Source organism: Pseudophryne corroboree, chromosome 4 (assembly GCF_028390025.1).
Source record: "Pseudophryne corroboree isolate aPseCor3 chromosome 4, aPseCor3.hap2, whole genome shotgun sequence".
Classification (NCBI taxonomy): Eukaryota; Metazoa; Chordata; class Amphibia; order Anura; family Myobatrachidae; genus Pseudophryne; species Pseudophryne corroboree.
In genome coordinates this window covers 67,567,434-67,584,070 of record NC_086447.1, presented here as the reverse complement: position 1 = coordinate 67,584,070, position 16,637 = coordinate 67,567,434, and the positions used below count along the sequence as shown (strand labels likewise).

Here is a 16,637-nt window from a genome sequence, read left to right as displayed (position 1 = left end):
TGAGATAGTGCTACTCCGACCTCTAACTGTTCTCTGGACCTTGCCCTTATCAGGAGATCGTCCAAGTAAGGGATAATTAAGACGCCTTTTCTTCGAAGAAGAATCATCATTTCGGCCATTACCTTGGTAAAGACCCGGGGTGCCGTGGACAATCCAAATGGCAGCGTCTGAAACTGATAGTGACACTTCTGTACCACAAACCTGAGGTACCCTTGGTGAGAAGGGCAAATTGGGACATGGAGGTAAGCATCCTTGATGTCCAGAGACACCATATAGTCCCCTTCTTCCAGGTTCGCTATCACTGCTCTGAGTGACTCCATCTTGAACTTGAACCTTTTTATGTAAGTGTTCAAGGATTTCAGATTTAAAATGGGTCTCACCGAGCCGTCCGGCATCGGTACCACAAACAGCGTGGAATAATACCCCTTTCCCTGTTGTAGGAGGGGTACCTTGATTATCACCTGCTGGGAATACAGCTTGTGAATGGCTTCCAATACCGCCTCCCTGTCGGGGGGAGACGTTGGTAAAGCAGACTTCAGGAACCGGCGAGGGGGAGACGTCTCGAATTCCAATTTGTACCCCTGAGATACTACCTGCAGGATCCAGGGGTCCACTTGCGAGTGTGCCCACTGCGCGCTGAAATTCTTGAGACGGGCCCCCACCTTGCCTGAGTCCGCTTGTAAGGCCCCAGCGTCATGCTGAGGACTTGGCAGAAGCGGGGGAGGGCTTCTGTTCGTGGGAAGAGGCTGTTTGCTGCAGTCTTTTTCCCCTTCCTCTGCCCCGGGGCAGATATGAGTGGCCTTTTGCCCGCTTGCCCTTATGGAGACGAAAAGACTGAGCCTGAAAAGACGGTATCTTTTTCTGCTGCGAGGTGACTTGGGGTAAAAAGGTGGATTTTCCAGCCGTTGCCATGGCCACCAGGTCCGATAGACCGACCCCAAATAACTCCTCCCCTTTATACGGCAATACTTCCATATGCCGTTTGGAATCCGCATCCCCTGACCACTGTCGCGTCCATAATCCTCTTCTGGCAGAAATGGACATCGCACTTACTCTTGATGCCAGAGTGCAAATATCCCTCTGTGCATCTCGCATATATAGAAATGCATCCTTTAAATGCTCTATAGTCAATAATATATTGTCCCTGTCCAGGGTATCAATATTTTCAGTCAGGGAATCCGACCAAGCCACCCCAGCACTGCACATCCAGGCTGAGGCGATTGCTGGTCGCAGTATAATACCAGTATGTGTGTATATACTTTTAAGGATATTTTCCAGCTTCCTATCAGCTGGTTCCTTGAGGGCGGCCATATCAGGGGACGGTAACGCCACTTGTTTTGATAAGCGTGTGAGCGCCTTATCTACGCTAGGGGGTGTTTCCCAACGCGCCCTAACCTCTGGCGGGAAAGGGTATAATGCCAATAATTTTTTAGAAATTAGCAGTTTTTTATCGGGGGAAACCCACGCTTCATCACACACCTCATTTAATTCATCTGATTCAGGAAAAACTACGGGTAGTTTTTTCACACCCCACATAATACCCTCTTTTGTGGTACTTGTAGTATCAGAAATGTTCAAAACCTCCTTCATTGCCGTGATCATGTAACGTGTGGCCCTACTGGAAAATACGTTTGTTTCCTCACCGTCGACACTGGAGTCAGTGTCCGTGTCAGTGTCTGTATCGACCTGAGGTAACGGGCGTTTTATAGCCCCTGATGGTGTTTGAGACGCCTGTACAGGTATCAACTGATTTGCCGGCTGTCTCATGTCGTCAACAGTCTTTTGTAAAGTGCCGACACTATCACGTAATTCTTTCCATAAGACCATCCAGTCAGGTGTCGACTCCCTAGGGGGTGACATCACTAACACAGGCAATTGCTCCGCCTCCACACCATTTTCCTCCTCATACATGTCGACACAGCGTACCGACACACAGCACACACACAGGGAATGCTCTGATAGAGGACAGGACCCCACTAGCCCTTTGGGGAGACAGAGGGAGAGTTTGCCAGCACACACCAGAGCGCTATATATATATAGGGATAACCTTATATAAGTGTTTTTCCCTAATATAGCTGCTGTATATATTAATATGCCAATTTAGTGCCCCCCCTCTCTTGTTTTACCCTGTTTCTGTTGTGCAGGACTGCAGGGGAGAGTCAGGGAGCCTTCCTCCAACGGAGCTGTGAGGAAAAAATGGCGCTTGTGTGCTGAGGAGATAGGCTCCGCCCCTTTTTCGGCGGCCTTTCTCCCGCTTTTTTGTGGAAAACTGGCAGGGGTTAAATACATCCATATAGCCCAGGAGCTATATGTGATGTATTTTTAGCCATTTAAGGTATTTTCATTGCGTCCCAGGGCGCCCCCCCCCCAGCGCCCTGCACCCTCAGTGACCGGAGTGTGAAGTGTGCTGAGAGCAATGGCGCACAGCTGCGGTGCTGTGCGCTACCTTATTGAAGACAGGACGTCTTCTGCCGCCGATTTTCCGGACCTCTTCACTCTTCTGGCTCTGTAAGGGGGCCGGCGGCGCGGCTCCGGGACCCATCCATGGCTGGGCCTGTGATCGTCCCTCTGGAGCTAATGTCCAGTAGCCTAAGAAGCCCAATTCACTCTGCACGCAGGTGAGTTCGCTTCTTCTCCCCTTAGTCCCTCGATGCAGTGAGCCTGTTGCCAGCAGGTCTCACTGAAAATAAAAAAAACTATTTAAACTTTTACTCTAAGCAGCTCAGGAGAGCCACCTAGATTGCACCCTTCTCGTTCGGGCACAAAATCTTAACTGAGGCTTGGAGGAGGGTCATAGGGGGAGGAGCCAGTGCACACCAGCTAGTCCTAAAGCTTTTACTTTGTGCCCAGTCTCCTGCGGAGCCGCTATTCCCCATGGTCCTTTCGGAGTCCCCAGCATCCACTAGGACGTTAGAGAAATGACAGTTAGGAGCTGATTGGTTGGTACTTTAGGACCGTGCAATTTATCACTCTTCAAGGCTTGGTAAAACTGGTCAATAGTATCACTACATGACCGCGGCTCATACCCTTAAGCCGGATGTTCCTTGTTATTGCATATAGTCTGCAAGTGCAGACAATACGCAAAATTCCAAATGAATTGCGTTAGTTTCGGTGGCCGTCTCTTTTCATTTCTGGGTGGCACCTTCCCTTGCTGATATCAGCAGCTGCGAAGGCGAAAAACTCATTTGCATCCATCTCTAAATCAGGCCCAATCAGAAGGGGGAAGGGGGGCAACTGACTGATATAATAACTTTCAATATAAATCTGAGAATAGCAATAAAACAGCTGTATACATACCTGCAGAAAATGGCATGAATGCGTCTCTCTTCACAAAATTCCCATCTGAGTCAAGGAAATGTTGGGGATTAAATAGTTCAGGTTCCGCAAACTGAGTCTTGTCGTACAGGACAGAAGTAAGAAGGGGAATTATATAAGTACCCTATAAAAATGGAACAAATGTAAAACATTAATTTACAGATATTCTCAGAAAATGACTGCACGTGCTACGTACACTTTTCATTACTGGTCATTATTACAATACCTGACACCTGGTGTAAGCACCTTTTTTATTATTATACTGTAAATACAGTACATTCAGAAGTACTCACTGAGCATTCGGGAGAGCATTGAAAAGTTAATTCCAATTGTTCATTTGTGTGTTTAATTCATTTTGCTGCCACATTCTAATTGACGTTAATGAGATACAGACGTATTTGTGCAGGTAGGTGCCCTCTTCATATCGTACTGACATAAGAGAGGTGGGTATGTTACGCTATTTATAACCCTTTCAGACCGCCACCTACGAACACGGGTTATTGGCACATGAGCGCGCATTGGGGGTCATTCCGACCCATTCGCATGCAGCGGTTCTTTGCTGCGGTGCGAGCGGGGCAGAACTGTGCATACGCGGTGGCCAGAATAAAGAAGAAAGTGATCGCTAGCGCGATCGCCAGAAGATTGGCAGCGGAAAGACGTTCCGGGGCGTCTAATCACCGTTTTCCGGGCATGGAGATCTGAACGCAGGCGTGTCCAGGCGTTTGGAGGGCGGATGTCTGACGTCATTCCCGGGACCTTCGTCGCTGGGTCCGTCGCACTGGGTAAGTAAGTCTGACTCTGGTCTTGTATTGCAGGAAACTTTTTTAACATAGCATGGCTGCACAAGCGATCGCAGCCCTGCTATGCAGAAATACACTCCCCCATAGGCGGCGTCAAGTTGATCGCACGAGCAGCAGAAAGTTGCTACGTGCGATCAGCTCGGAATGAGGGCCATAATCCGTGTTCATGTGCGGTCTGAAAGGTGCCAGGGTTAAAATACCTGGTCGAGCGACCCAGTATTCCAACTCGGGTAGCGAGGAGGGTTGAACACGTGTTCAACCCGGCTAACTGTGTGGGTACGGGTGGCGCTTGGAGATCATGGGATCTCCAAGCACCGTCCCCTGCTGCATCACCGCTGACATCACCAACCCAGCAATATGCCGGGTTGCAGCCAGCGGCAGCAGGGCGCCTGAGGCGGGTCGCACTCTGGGAGCTTCCGTGTCAGGCTTCCGCGTGCGACCCGCCTCAGGCGGTCTGAAAGGGGTGTTAGTCGCCATATACACACTAATTCTGAGTTGGACCCGGCATCTTCTGTCTGTGGTTGCCCGTCTGCGGGTTTATGAAAATGCTGATACAAACGCCTTACCTTGTGCACATCCATGTGGCCGGATGTGCAAGTCTGGAGAAGCCCGTAACACAGACCATGCTTGCGGTCACTGCTAGCCACGTCCCGGCCACTGCCCAGGAAGGCGCAGAATTTTTTCTCAGCATTTCTGATACCGTCTGACTCGATCGGAACAGCACCTTTTGTGCGATCACTCTGTGCCATGAATGCACCATAGGTGTTTCGGCATTGTGTGCGGGTTGCGTGCTCCATAGATCATGCTTCAAACTTCAGTCGCTTGAGCAATTTTTGACATTTAATTTTTTATACCTATATTTTAATATACAAAAGCTTATTTGAGAACTACGGGCGGTATGCTGGCCAAACTATGACTTTCTTAAAGGGGCAATCATGGTTTAGCCTTCTACACGATTGCCCCTTTAAAAAAAAATCAAAATCTGAGTTTAGCCGGCATTCCACACGGTCGCCAAAATCGGACTTCATTACATCCTGGCCTCCGTGTGTTTTGTATTATTGGCGGACAAGCCTTTTGAATAGCCAGCTATACCCATGATGTTTCATCCTTTATATATGATATTTTATTACATTCATTATAGCTGCAGTATTTTGACTTCAAATATTACAGGACATTAAAAAAAAAAAATTTTGTTAACAGAACAAGCCTTAATATTTATTATACGGCTAGATAGTATTTAGCCTAGAGGAACATCTTATTATATCATTTCTTATGTGATATGACCATGAACCATTATGTCGCTGAGGATTCTCTTAAGGGGGGTGCACACGGAGAGACCCATGCTGAAATTTGACTCTATGTGTGCGGAGCGGTCTGTGCTAGACCGCTCAGCACACATCTGCCCCGTGTGTACCCCCCTTTAGTCCTATGCTGAGCCCACTTTTCACTGTTCACACTTGTCATATTCCAACAGCAATATTGCTCATATTTTTAAGCAGTGCCCGCACATATTATGCCTTGGGGTTGTTTTTTTTTCCGAAGAAGACATTGCATTATCAGAAAATACCGGGATCCGGTCCGAAGATCGACAGTGTCTAGGTCGACAATGCTTAGGTCGACAACTATAGGCCGACAGTCACTAGGTCGACAGGGTCAGAAGGTCGACATGTTCTAGGTCGACAGGTCAAAAGGTCGACATGAGTTTTTCAAATGTTTCTTCTTTCTTTTTTTTACGTTTTCATACTTAACGAAACCACGTGGACTACGATTGGAACGGTAATCTGTGCCGAGCGAAGCGAGGCACCTTGCCCGAAGCATGGCGAGCGAAGCGAGCCATGCGAGGGGACGCGGTGCACTAATTGGGCTTCCCGGTCACTCTACGAAGAAAATGACACCCAAAAATGTTTGTAAAAGCTCATGTCGACCTTTTGACATGTCGACCTTCTGACCCTGTTGACCTAGTGACTGTCGACCTATAGTGGTCGACCTAAATATTGTCGACCTAGACACTGTCGATCTAATGATCCACACCCGAAAAGACCATCTGACTTTTTGCTCCTGCAAATAAAATGAACCAAAATATATATGTATATCAGCGCTGGGCGCCCAAATAAGTACTTTATAAGTTATTGCAAAAAATACGACCGTGTGAGCTGTATTATTAATTGTACACATAAGTGCAACACCAGCATCATTTATATAACGTCAGGGAGACATTGTTCCAGTTGTATTTTATAGTCACACTATAGTAGTTACCAGTCCAGATAAGTTTGGGATGTCCAGTGATTGGCAGGCAAGCTGCTCTGTTGTATAGTATCACCAGGCCTCCGTTATATAGATGCATATAACAGTGGAGAAGGCTCTAAGCTGCTCCTGTAGTGGGCAGATCACTGTGAGGGGATAGTGTAGCAGTATCCAGTCAGAATGTTGACATGTTCTAAAATACATTTTAGTGGTAGATTTAGGGTTAGGGTTACTTTGCGGTTAGGCTGATACCCAATTTCCACCAAAAACCTGGCTGAACACGTTTTAAGCCATGTCACAGCGGCTTGAAACCCCGCTCACACCACAAGCTGGACCCGGGTTAGTGGTAGGTTCCCCTTCTGGAGGTGCCTGCTCACACCACAGGCTGGACCCGGTTTAGTAGTGGGTCCTCCTGCAGGTGCCCACTCACACCACAGGCTGGAACCGGGTTAGTGGTAGGTCCCTCTTCTGGAGGTGCCTGCTCACACCACAGGCTGGAGCCGGGTTAGTGGTGGGTCCTCCTTCTGCAGGCGCCTGCTCTCACCACAGGCTGGACCCGGTTTAGTAGTGGGTCCTCCTGCAGGTGCCCACTCACACCACAGGCTGGACCCAGGTTAGCGGTAGGTCCCCCTTCTGGAGGTGCCCGCTCACACCACAGGCTGGACCCGGGTTAGTAGTGGGTCCTTCTGCAGGTGCCCACTCACACAACAGGCTGGACACGGGTTAGTAGTGGGTCCTTCTGCAGGTGCCCACTCACACCACAGGCTGGAACCGGGTTAGTGGTAGGTCCCTCTTCTGGAGGTGCCAGCTCACACCACAGGCTGGACCCGGGTTAGTGGTAGGTCCCCCTTCTGGAGGTGCCTTCTCACATCACAGGCTGGACCCAGGTTAGTGGTAGGTCCCACTTATGAGGGTGCCTGCTCACACCACAGATTGAACCTGGCTTAGTGGTGGGTCCCAAAAAATGGGGGAGAAACCTGTATTGTTGACACACTTAAGAAAGACTGATTTTTCATCAAATATAATCTTTAATGTAATACAATTAAAATAGGATATATTGTGTTATCCCAAACTGTAGTGAAACATAAGAGTTAAAATCACAGACATCAACAAATATGTGAAGAAAATAAAGAATGTGAATAAGGAATTAAAAGACGTGTCCACGCGGGATTATTGATACATGATACTATTAGTTCAGTATAATTATCAAATTGTTTCCACCATTCGGTCACTTGACTTGTGTTGAAATATTATCAGAGACTGACTTAATTTGTAATGTTTTGGAATCTACTCCTTTAATACGTCAGTTTCCACAGTATCCTGGCACAAAATCTACCCCCCACTCCTCCAAAATACCTCATAGGGTCATTTCCATAATATAGAGGCTGCGAGAATAGGTGGGGCAAATGAATATTAATTGTTCCCCAATTAAAGGTTATTGCATTTCACAGGACTTTTAGATACTATTGCTGAATATCCACTATACGAGCGATCAAAGGAACCAGAACTGATTTAATGAGCCATTCGCAGTTTCACTGTACCGGCCGTGTGTACTTACACGTGGCTTAATCTTTGAGACAAGCATATGCTACTGGCAGGTCAATTCGGGTTGGTGGTGGGTCCTCCTTCTGCAGGTGCCCGCTCACACCACAGGCTGGACCCGAGTTAGTGGTAGGTCCTCCTGCAGGCACCCACTAGAGATGTGCACCGGAAATTTTTCGGGTTTTGTGTTTTGGTTTTGGGTTCGGTTCCGCGGCCGTGTTTTGGGTTCGAACGCGTTTTGGCAAAACCTCACCAAATTTTTTTTGTCGGATTCGGGTGTGTTTTGGATTCGGGTGTTTTTTTCAAAAAACCCTAAAAAACAGCTTAAATCATTGAATTTGGGGGTCATTTTGATCCCATAGTATTATTAACCTCAATAACCATAATTTACACTCATTTTCAGTCTATTCTGAACACCTCACACCTCACAATATTATTTTTAGTCCTAAAATTTGCACCAAGGTCGCTGGATGACTAAGCTCAGCGACCCAAGTGGCCGACACAAACACCTGGCCCATCTAGGAGTGGCACTGCAGTGTCACGCAGGATGGCCCTTCCAGAAAACACTCCCCAAACAGCACATGACGCAAAGAAAAAAAGAGGCGCAATGAGATAGCTGTGTGACTAAGCTCAGCGACCCAAGTGTCCGACACAAACACCTGGCCCATCTAGGAGTGGCACTGCAGTGTCACGCAGGATGGCCCTTCCAAAAAACACTCCCCAAACAGCACATGACGCAAAGAAAAAAAGAGGCGCAATGAGGTAGCTGTGTGACTAAGCTCAGCGACCCAAGTGGCCGACACAAACACCTGGCCCATCTAGGAGTGGCACTGCAGTGTCACGCAGGATGGCCCTTCCAAAAAAATACTCCCCAAACAGCACATGACGCAAAGAAAAATGAAAGAAAAAAGAGGTGCAAGATGGAATTGTCCTTGGGCCCTCCCACCCACCCTTATGTTGTATAAACAGGACATGCACACTTTAACCAACCCATCATTTCAGTGACAGGGTCTGCCACACGACTGTGACTGAAATGATGGGTTGGTTTGGACCCCCACCAAAAAAGAAGCAATTAATCTCTCCTTGCACAAACTGGCTCTACAGAGGCAAGATGTCCACCTCATCATCATCATCCTCCGATTCATCACCGTGTACATCCCCCTCCTCACAGATTATCAATTCGTCCCCACTGGAATCCACCATCACAGCTCCCTGTGTACTTTCTGGAGGCAATTGCTGCTGGTGAATGTCTCCACGGAGGAATTGATTATAATTCATTTTAATGAACATCATCTTCTCCACATTTTCTGGAAGTAACCTCGTACGCCGATTGCTGACAAGGTGAGCGGCGGCACTAAACACTCTTTCGGAGTACACACTTGTGGGAGGGCAACTTAGGTAGAATAAAGCCAGTTTGTGCAAGGGCCTCCAAATTGCCTCTTTTTCCTGCCAGTATACGTACGGACTGTCTGACGTGCCTACTTGGATGCGGTCACACATATAATCCTCCACCATTCTTTCAATGGTGAGAGAATCATATGCAGTGACAGTAGACGACATGTCCGTAATCGTTGGCAGGTCCTTCAGTCCGGACCAGATGTCAGCATCAGCAGTCGCTCCAGACTGCCCTGCATCACCGCCAGCGGGTGGGCTCGGAATTCGTAGCCTTTTCCTCGCACCCCCAGTTGCGGGAGAATGTGAAGGAGGAGATGTTGACAGGTCGCGTTCCGCTTGACTTGACAATTTTCTCACCAGCAGTTCTTTGAACCCCTGCACACTTGTGTCTGCCGGAAAGAGAGATACAACGTAGGTTTTAAATCTAGGATCGAGCACGGTGGCCAAAATGTAGTGCTCTGATTTCAACAGATTGACCACCCGTGAATCCTGGTTAAGCGAATGAAGGGCTCCATCCACAAGTCCCACATGCCTAGCGGAATCGCTCTGTTTTAGCTCCTCCTTCAATGCTTCCAGCTTCTTCTGCAAAAGCCTGATGAGGGGAATGACCTGACTCAGGCTGGCAGTGTCTGAACTGACTTCACGTGTGGCAAGTTCAAAAGGTTGCAGAACCTTGCACAACGTTGAAATCATTCTCCACTGCGCTTGAGACAGGTGCATTCCACCTCCTATATCGTGGTCAGATGTATAGGCTTGAATGGCCTTTTGCTGATCCTCCATCCTCTGAAGCATATAAAGGGTTGAATTCCACCTCGTTACCACTTCTTGCTTCAGATGATGGCAGGGCAGGTTCAGGCGTTTTTGGTGTTGCTCCAGTCTTCTGTACGTGGTGCCTGTACGCCGAAAGTGTCCCGCAATTCTTCTGGCCACCGACAGCATCTCTTGCACGCCCCTGTCGTTTTTTAAATAATTCTGCACCACCAAATTCAAGGTATGTGCAAAACATGGGACGTGCTGGAATTTGCCCAGATATAATGCACGCACAATATTGCTGGCGTTGTCCGATGACACAAATCCACAGGAGAGTCCAATTGGGGTAAGCCATTCTGCGATGATCTTCCTCAGTTGCCGTAAGAGGTTTTCAGCTGTGTGCGTATTCTGGAAAGCGGTGATACAAAGCGTAGCCTGCCTAGGAAAGAGTTGGCGTTTGCGAGATGCTGCTACTGGTGCCGCCGCTGCTGTTCTTGCGGCGGGAGTCAATACATCTACCCAGTGGGTTGTCACAGTCATATAGTCCTGAGTCTGCCCTGCTCCACTTGTCCACATGTCCGTGGTTAAGTGGACATTGGGTACAACTGCATTTTTTAGGACACTGGTGAGTCTTTTTCTGAGGTCTGTGTACATTTTCGGTATCGCCTGCCTAGAGAAATGGAACCTAGATGGTATTTGGTACCGGGGACACAGTACCTCAATCAAGTCTATAGTTGGCTCTGAAGTAACGATGGATACCGGAACCACGTTTCTCACCGCCCAGGATGCCAAGGCCTCAGTTATCCACTTTGCAGCAGGATGACTGCTGTGATATTTCATCTTCCTCGCAAAGGACTGTTGGACAGTCAATTGCTTGGTGGAAGTAGTAAAAGTGGTCTTACGACTTCCCCTCTGGGATGACCATCGACTCCCAGCAGCAACAACAGCAGCGCCAGCAGCAGTAGGCGTTACACGCAAGGATGCATCGGAGGAATCCCAGGCAGGAGAGGACTCGTCAGAATTGCCAGTGACATGGCCTGCAGGACTATTGGCATTCCTGGGGAAGGAGGAAATTGACACTGAGGGAGTTGGTGGGGTGGTTAGTGTGAGCTTGGTTACAAGAGGAAGGGATTTACTGGTCAGTGGACTGCTTCCGCTGTCGCCCAAAGTTTTTGAACTTGTCACTGACTTATGATGAATGCGCTGCAGGTGACGTATAAGGGAGGATGTTCCGAGGTGGTTAACGTCCTTACCCCTACTTATTACAGCTTGACAAAGGCAACACACGGCTTGACACCTGTTGTCCGCATTTCTGTTGAAATACTTCCACACCGAAGAGCTGATTTTTTTGGTATTTTCACCAGGCATGTCAATGGCCATATTCCTCCCACGGACAACAGGTGTCTCCCCGGGTGCCTGACTTAAACAAACCACCTCACCATCAGAATCCTCCTTGTCAATTTCCTCCCCAGCGCCAGCAACACCCATATCCTCCTCATCCTGGTGTACTTCAACACTGACATCTTCAATCTGACTATCAGGAACTGGACTGCGGGTGCTCCTTCCAGCACTTGCAGGGGGCGTGCAAATGGTGGAAGGCGCATGCTCTTCACGTCCAGTGTTGGGAAGGTCAGGCATCGCAACCGACACAATTGGACTCTCCTTGTGGATTTGGGATTTCGAAGAACGCACAGTTCTTTGCTGTGCTTTTGCCAGCTTAAGTCTTTTCATTTTTCTAGCGAGAGGCTGAGTGCTTCCATCCTCATGTGAAGCTGAACCACTAGCCATGAATATAGGCCAGGGCCTCAGCCGTTCCTTGCCACTCCGTGTGGTAAATGGCATATTGGCAAGTTTACGCTTCTCCTCCGACGATTTTAATTTAGATTTTTGAGTCCTTTTTTTACTGATCTTTTGTGTTTTGGATTTTACATGCTCTGTACTATGACATTGGGCATCGGCCTTGGCAGACGACGTTGATGGAATTTCATTGTCTCGGCCATGACTAGTGGCAGCAGCTTCAGCACGAGGTGGAAGTGGATCTTGATCTTTCCCTATTTTTGGAACCTCAACATTTTTGTTCTCCATATTTTAATAGGCACAACTAAAAGGCACCTCAGGTAAACAATGGAGATGGATGGATACTAGTATACTTATGGATGACGAGTGACTGACGACACAGAGGTAGCTACAGCCGTGGACTACCGTACTGCGTCTGCTAGTATAGAGATGATAATTAATGATATAAAAAAAAAATATATATAACTACTGTAGGTATATATAATATAATGATGGACCTGGTGGACAGTCTAGAGATGTGCGGCTGGCACTTTTCGTGTTTTGTGTTTTGGTTTTGGTTCTAATTCCACTTTCGTGTTTTGGTTTTGGCTTGGTTTTGCCAAAACCACCCTTTCGTGTTTTGGTTTTGGATCTGGATGATTTTTGGGAAAAAACATAAAAACAGCTAAAATCACAGAATTTGGGGGTAATTTTGCTCCTACTGTATTATTAACCTCAATAACATTAATTTCCACTCATTTCCAGTCTATTTTGAACACCTCACAATATTGTTTTTAGGCCAAAAGGTTGCACCGAGGTGGCTGTATGACTAAGCTAAGCGACACAAGTGGCCGACACAATCACCTGGCCCATCTAGGAGTGGTACTGCAGTGTCAGACAGGATGGCACTTTTCAAAAACTAGGCCCCAAACAGCACCTCATGCAAAGATGTAGAAGAGGTGCAATGAGGTAGCTGTATGACTAATCCAAGCAACACAAACAATTGGCCCATCTAGGAGTGGCACTGCAGTGGCAGACAGGAGGGCAGATATCCAAAAAAAAGCCCCAAACAGCACCTCATGCAAAGATGTAGAAGAGGTGCAATGAGGTAGCTGTTTGACTAAGCCAAGCGTCGCAAACAATTCCCACTGGAAATATACATCCAAATCACTGGAATTATACTGAAAAATCACTGGAATTATACTGAAAAATCACTGGAATTATACTGAAAAATCACTGGAATTATACGTCCAAATTACTGGAATTATACGTCCAAATTACTGGAATTATACGTCCAAATCACTGGAATTAAACGGCAAAATCACTGGAATTATACGTCCAAATCACTGGAATTAAATGGCAAAATCACTGGAATTATACGTCCAAATCACTGGAATTATACGTCCAAATCACTGAAATTAAATGGCAAAATCACTGGAATTATACGTCCAAATCACTGGAATTAAATGGCAAAATCACTGGAATTATACTGCAAAATCACTGGAATTATACGTCCAAATCACTGGAATTAAATGGCAAATGGAGGTTGAGGACTTCCATCGTCATGTGAAGCTGAACCACTAGTCACGAGCATAGGTCAGGGCCTTAGCCGTTTCTTGCCACTCCGTGTCATAAATGGCATATTGGCAAGTTTACGTTTCTCCTCAGACCATTTAAGTTTCTGTTTTTGGGTCTTTTTACTGAACTGTGGCTTTTTGGATTTTACATGCCCTCTACTATCACATTTGGCATCGGCCTTGGCAGACGACGTTGATGGCATTTCATCATCTCGGCCATGACTAGTGGCAGCAGATTCAGCACGAGGTGGAAGTGGATCTTGATCTTTCCCTATTTTTTGAACCTCAACATTTTTGTTCTCCATATTTTAATGCGCACAACTAAAAGGCACCTCAGGTATACAATGGAGATGGATGGATAGTATACTTATGGATGACGAGTGACTGACGACACAGAGGTAGCTACAGCCGTGGACTACCGTACTGCATCTGCTAGTATAGATAATATACTAAATATATTATTACTGTAGGTATATAATATAATGACGGACCTGGTGGACACTGTCAGCAGACTCCTAAACTACTAGTATGAAGAAGATAGAAAAAAAAAACCCACCACAGGTAGGTAGGTATACAATTATGGACGAGCACTGACGACACAGAGATAGCCACAGCCGTGGACTACCGTACTGCGTCTGCTAGTATAGATAATATAATAAATATATTACTACTGTAGGTATATAATATAATGACGGACCTGGTGGACACTGTCAGCAGACTCCTAAACTACTAGTATGAAGAAGATAGAAAAAAAAAACCCACCACAGGTAGGTAGGTATACAATTATGGACGAGCACTGACGACACAAAGGTAGGTACAGCCGTGGCCTACCGTACTGCGTCTGCTAGTATAGATAATATACTAAATATATTACTACTGTAGGTATATAATATAATGACGGACCTGGTGGACACTGTCAGCAGACTCCAAAACTACTAGTATGAAGAAGATAGAAAAAAAAACCCACCACAGGTAGGTAGGTATACAATTATGGACGAGCACTGACGACACAGAGATAGCCACAGCCGTAGACTACCGTACTGCGTCTGCTAGTATAGATAATATAATAAATATATTACTACTGTAGGTATATAATATAATGACGGACCTGGTGGACACTGTCAGCAGACTCCTAAACTACTAGTATGAAGAAGATAGAAAAAAAAAAACCACCACAGGTAGGTAGGTATACAATTATGGACGAGCACTGACGACACAGAGGTAGGTACAGCCGTGGCCTACCGTACTGCGTCTGCTAGTATAGATAATATACTAAATATATTACTACTGTAGGTATATAATATAATGACGGACCTGGTGGACACTGTCAGCAGACTCCTAAACTCCTAGTATGAAGAAGATAGAAAAAAAAAACCACCACAGGTAGGTAGGTATACAATTATGGACGAGCACTGACGACACAGAGGTAGGTACAGCCGTGGCCTACCGTACTGCGTCTGCTAGTATAGATAATATACTAAATATATTACTACTGTAGGTATATAATATAATGACGGACCAGGTGGACACTGTCAGCAGACTCCTAAACTACTAGTATGAAGAAGATAGAAAAAAAAACCCCCACCACAGGTAGGTAGGTATACAATTATGGACGAGCACTGACGACACAGAGATAGCCACAGCCGTGGACTACCGTACTGCGTCTGCTAATATAGAGAGGATAAAGATGATAGAGATGAAGAAAAAAAATATAACACTACTGTAGGTAAATATTTATATAATATAATGAATGACGGACCTGCTGGACACTGTCAGGAGAATGCGTTTATAGAATAAAAAAAAAAAAAAACACCACAGGAGTGTTTAACTTTTTCAGGCAGACAATATACTGGTGGTCACTGGCAGCAAAAGTGTGCACTGTACTCCTGCTATAACTGCTCCCCAGTCTCCCCCACAATTAAGCTGTGTGAGCAGTGAGCACTCAGCACAGTCAGATATACATAGATGATATATCATGCAGCACACTGAGGCTGAGCACAGATTTGGTATGTGACTGTGTATCGTTTTTTTTCAGGCAGAGAACGGATTATAAATAAAACTGGTGGTCACTATCAGCAAAACTCTGCACTGTACTGAGTACTCCTAATGCTCCCCAAAATTAGTAGTAAATCAATCAACTCAAGTGTCTCTCTAATCTAATCTAAACGGAGAGGACGCCAGCCACGTCCTCTCCCTATCAATCTCAATGCACGTGTGAAAATGGCGGCGACGCGCGGCTCCTTATATAGAATCCGAGTCTCGCGAGAATCCGACAGCGGGATGATGACGTTCGGGCGCGCTCGGGTTAACCGAGCAAGGCGGGAGGATCCGAGTCTGCTCGGACCCGTGTAAAAAAGGCTGAAGTTCGGGGGGGTTCGGATTCCGAGGAACCGAACCCGCTCATCTCTACCACTCATACCACAGGCTGGACCTGGCTTAGTGGTGGATCCCCCTTCTGGAGCCGCCTGCTCACGCCATAGGCTGGACCCAGGTTTGTGGTGGGTCTTTCCTCCGCTGGCGCTTGGAGATGACATGCGCCAGTGATTGGGCTCTACTTAGGCTTTCAGTGTGACCCAGGTCGACAAGCTGTATGTCGACACGGAACCCATGTTGATATTCTGACCATTGACAATCAAAACATGTTGAATGTCAACAAATTATACCACACATAGTGCCGCCATGAGATGTACCCGCATGGAGCGCGAGCAGAGTTGATATCACTGTTCTCATCTGCCACAGCAAAAACTTAATAAAAAACACAATCATTAGAAAGAGCACCCCCTTTTCCAATAAGGGGGCACCATGGACACCATGCTTTTTCTGTAGTATAGAGTTTAATGCCGGATGAACAACACTCATTACCAGACCGTACTTTTATGGTAGCTGTAAGTTTAGAAGAGGGGACTGTCCCCACCTTCCTAGTCCCAAATTAGCAAAATGGCATTTCCTGCATCTCCTGCTGGTGGCATGACTCCAACCATTGGCGTTTCTATAATGGGTATAATGTGTGCGGTGCACACGGGCCCCTGGATCCAAGGGGGGCCCACACCACACACACTGCACCCATTTAAATACTTACCTTACCGGAGTACAGCAGCAAGCACAGCGATCGCGGTGGAAATCACAGCCAAAATGGCCGCTGCACATGCGCGGTAGCCAAATTGGTCTCCGGATAATTGCGGGCATCATGTTTCCGGAGACCTGCGCATGTGTAGTAGACTCTGGCACAATGGCGGAG

General features: G+C 46.8%; 1 protein-coding gene across 3 annotated transcripts in view; it reads right to left on the bottom strand.

Moving 5' to 3' along the window:
• The window catches only part of LOC134908899 (cytochrome P450 2K1-like), a 256,817-nt gene that overhangs the window by 23,249 nt on the left and 216,931 nt on the right, over positions 1–16,637 (bottom strand). For all 3 annotated transcript variants that reach the window (XM_063915125.1, XM_063915126.1, XM_063915124.1), the window contains exon 8: positions 3,298–3,439. In XM_063915125.1, the coding sequence (XP_063771195.1) occupies positions 3,298–3,439 (142 nt within the window). The remainder of the gene's footprint in view (positions 1–3,297; positions 3,440–16,637) is intronic.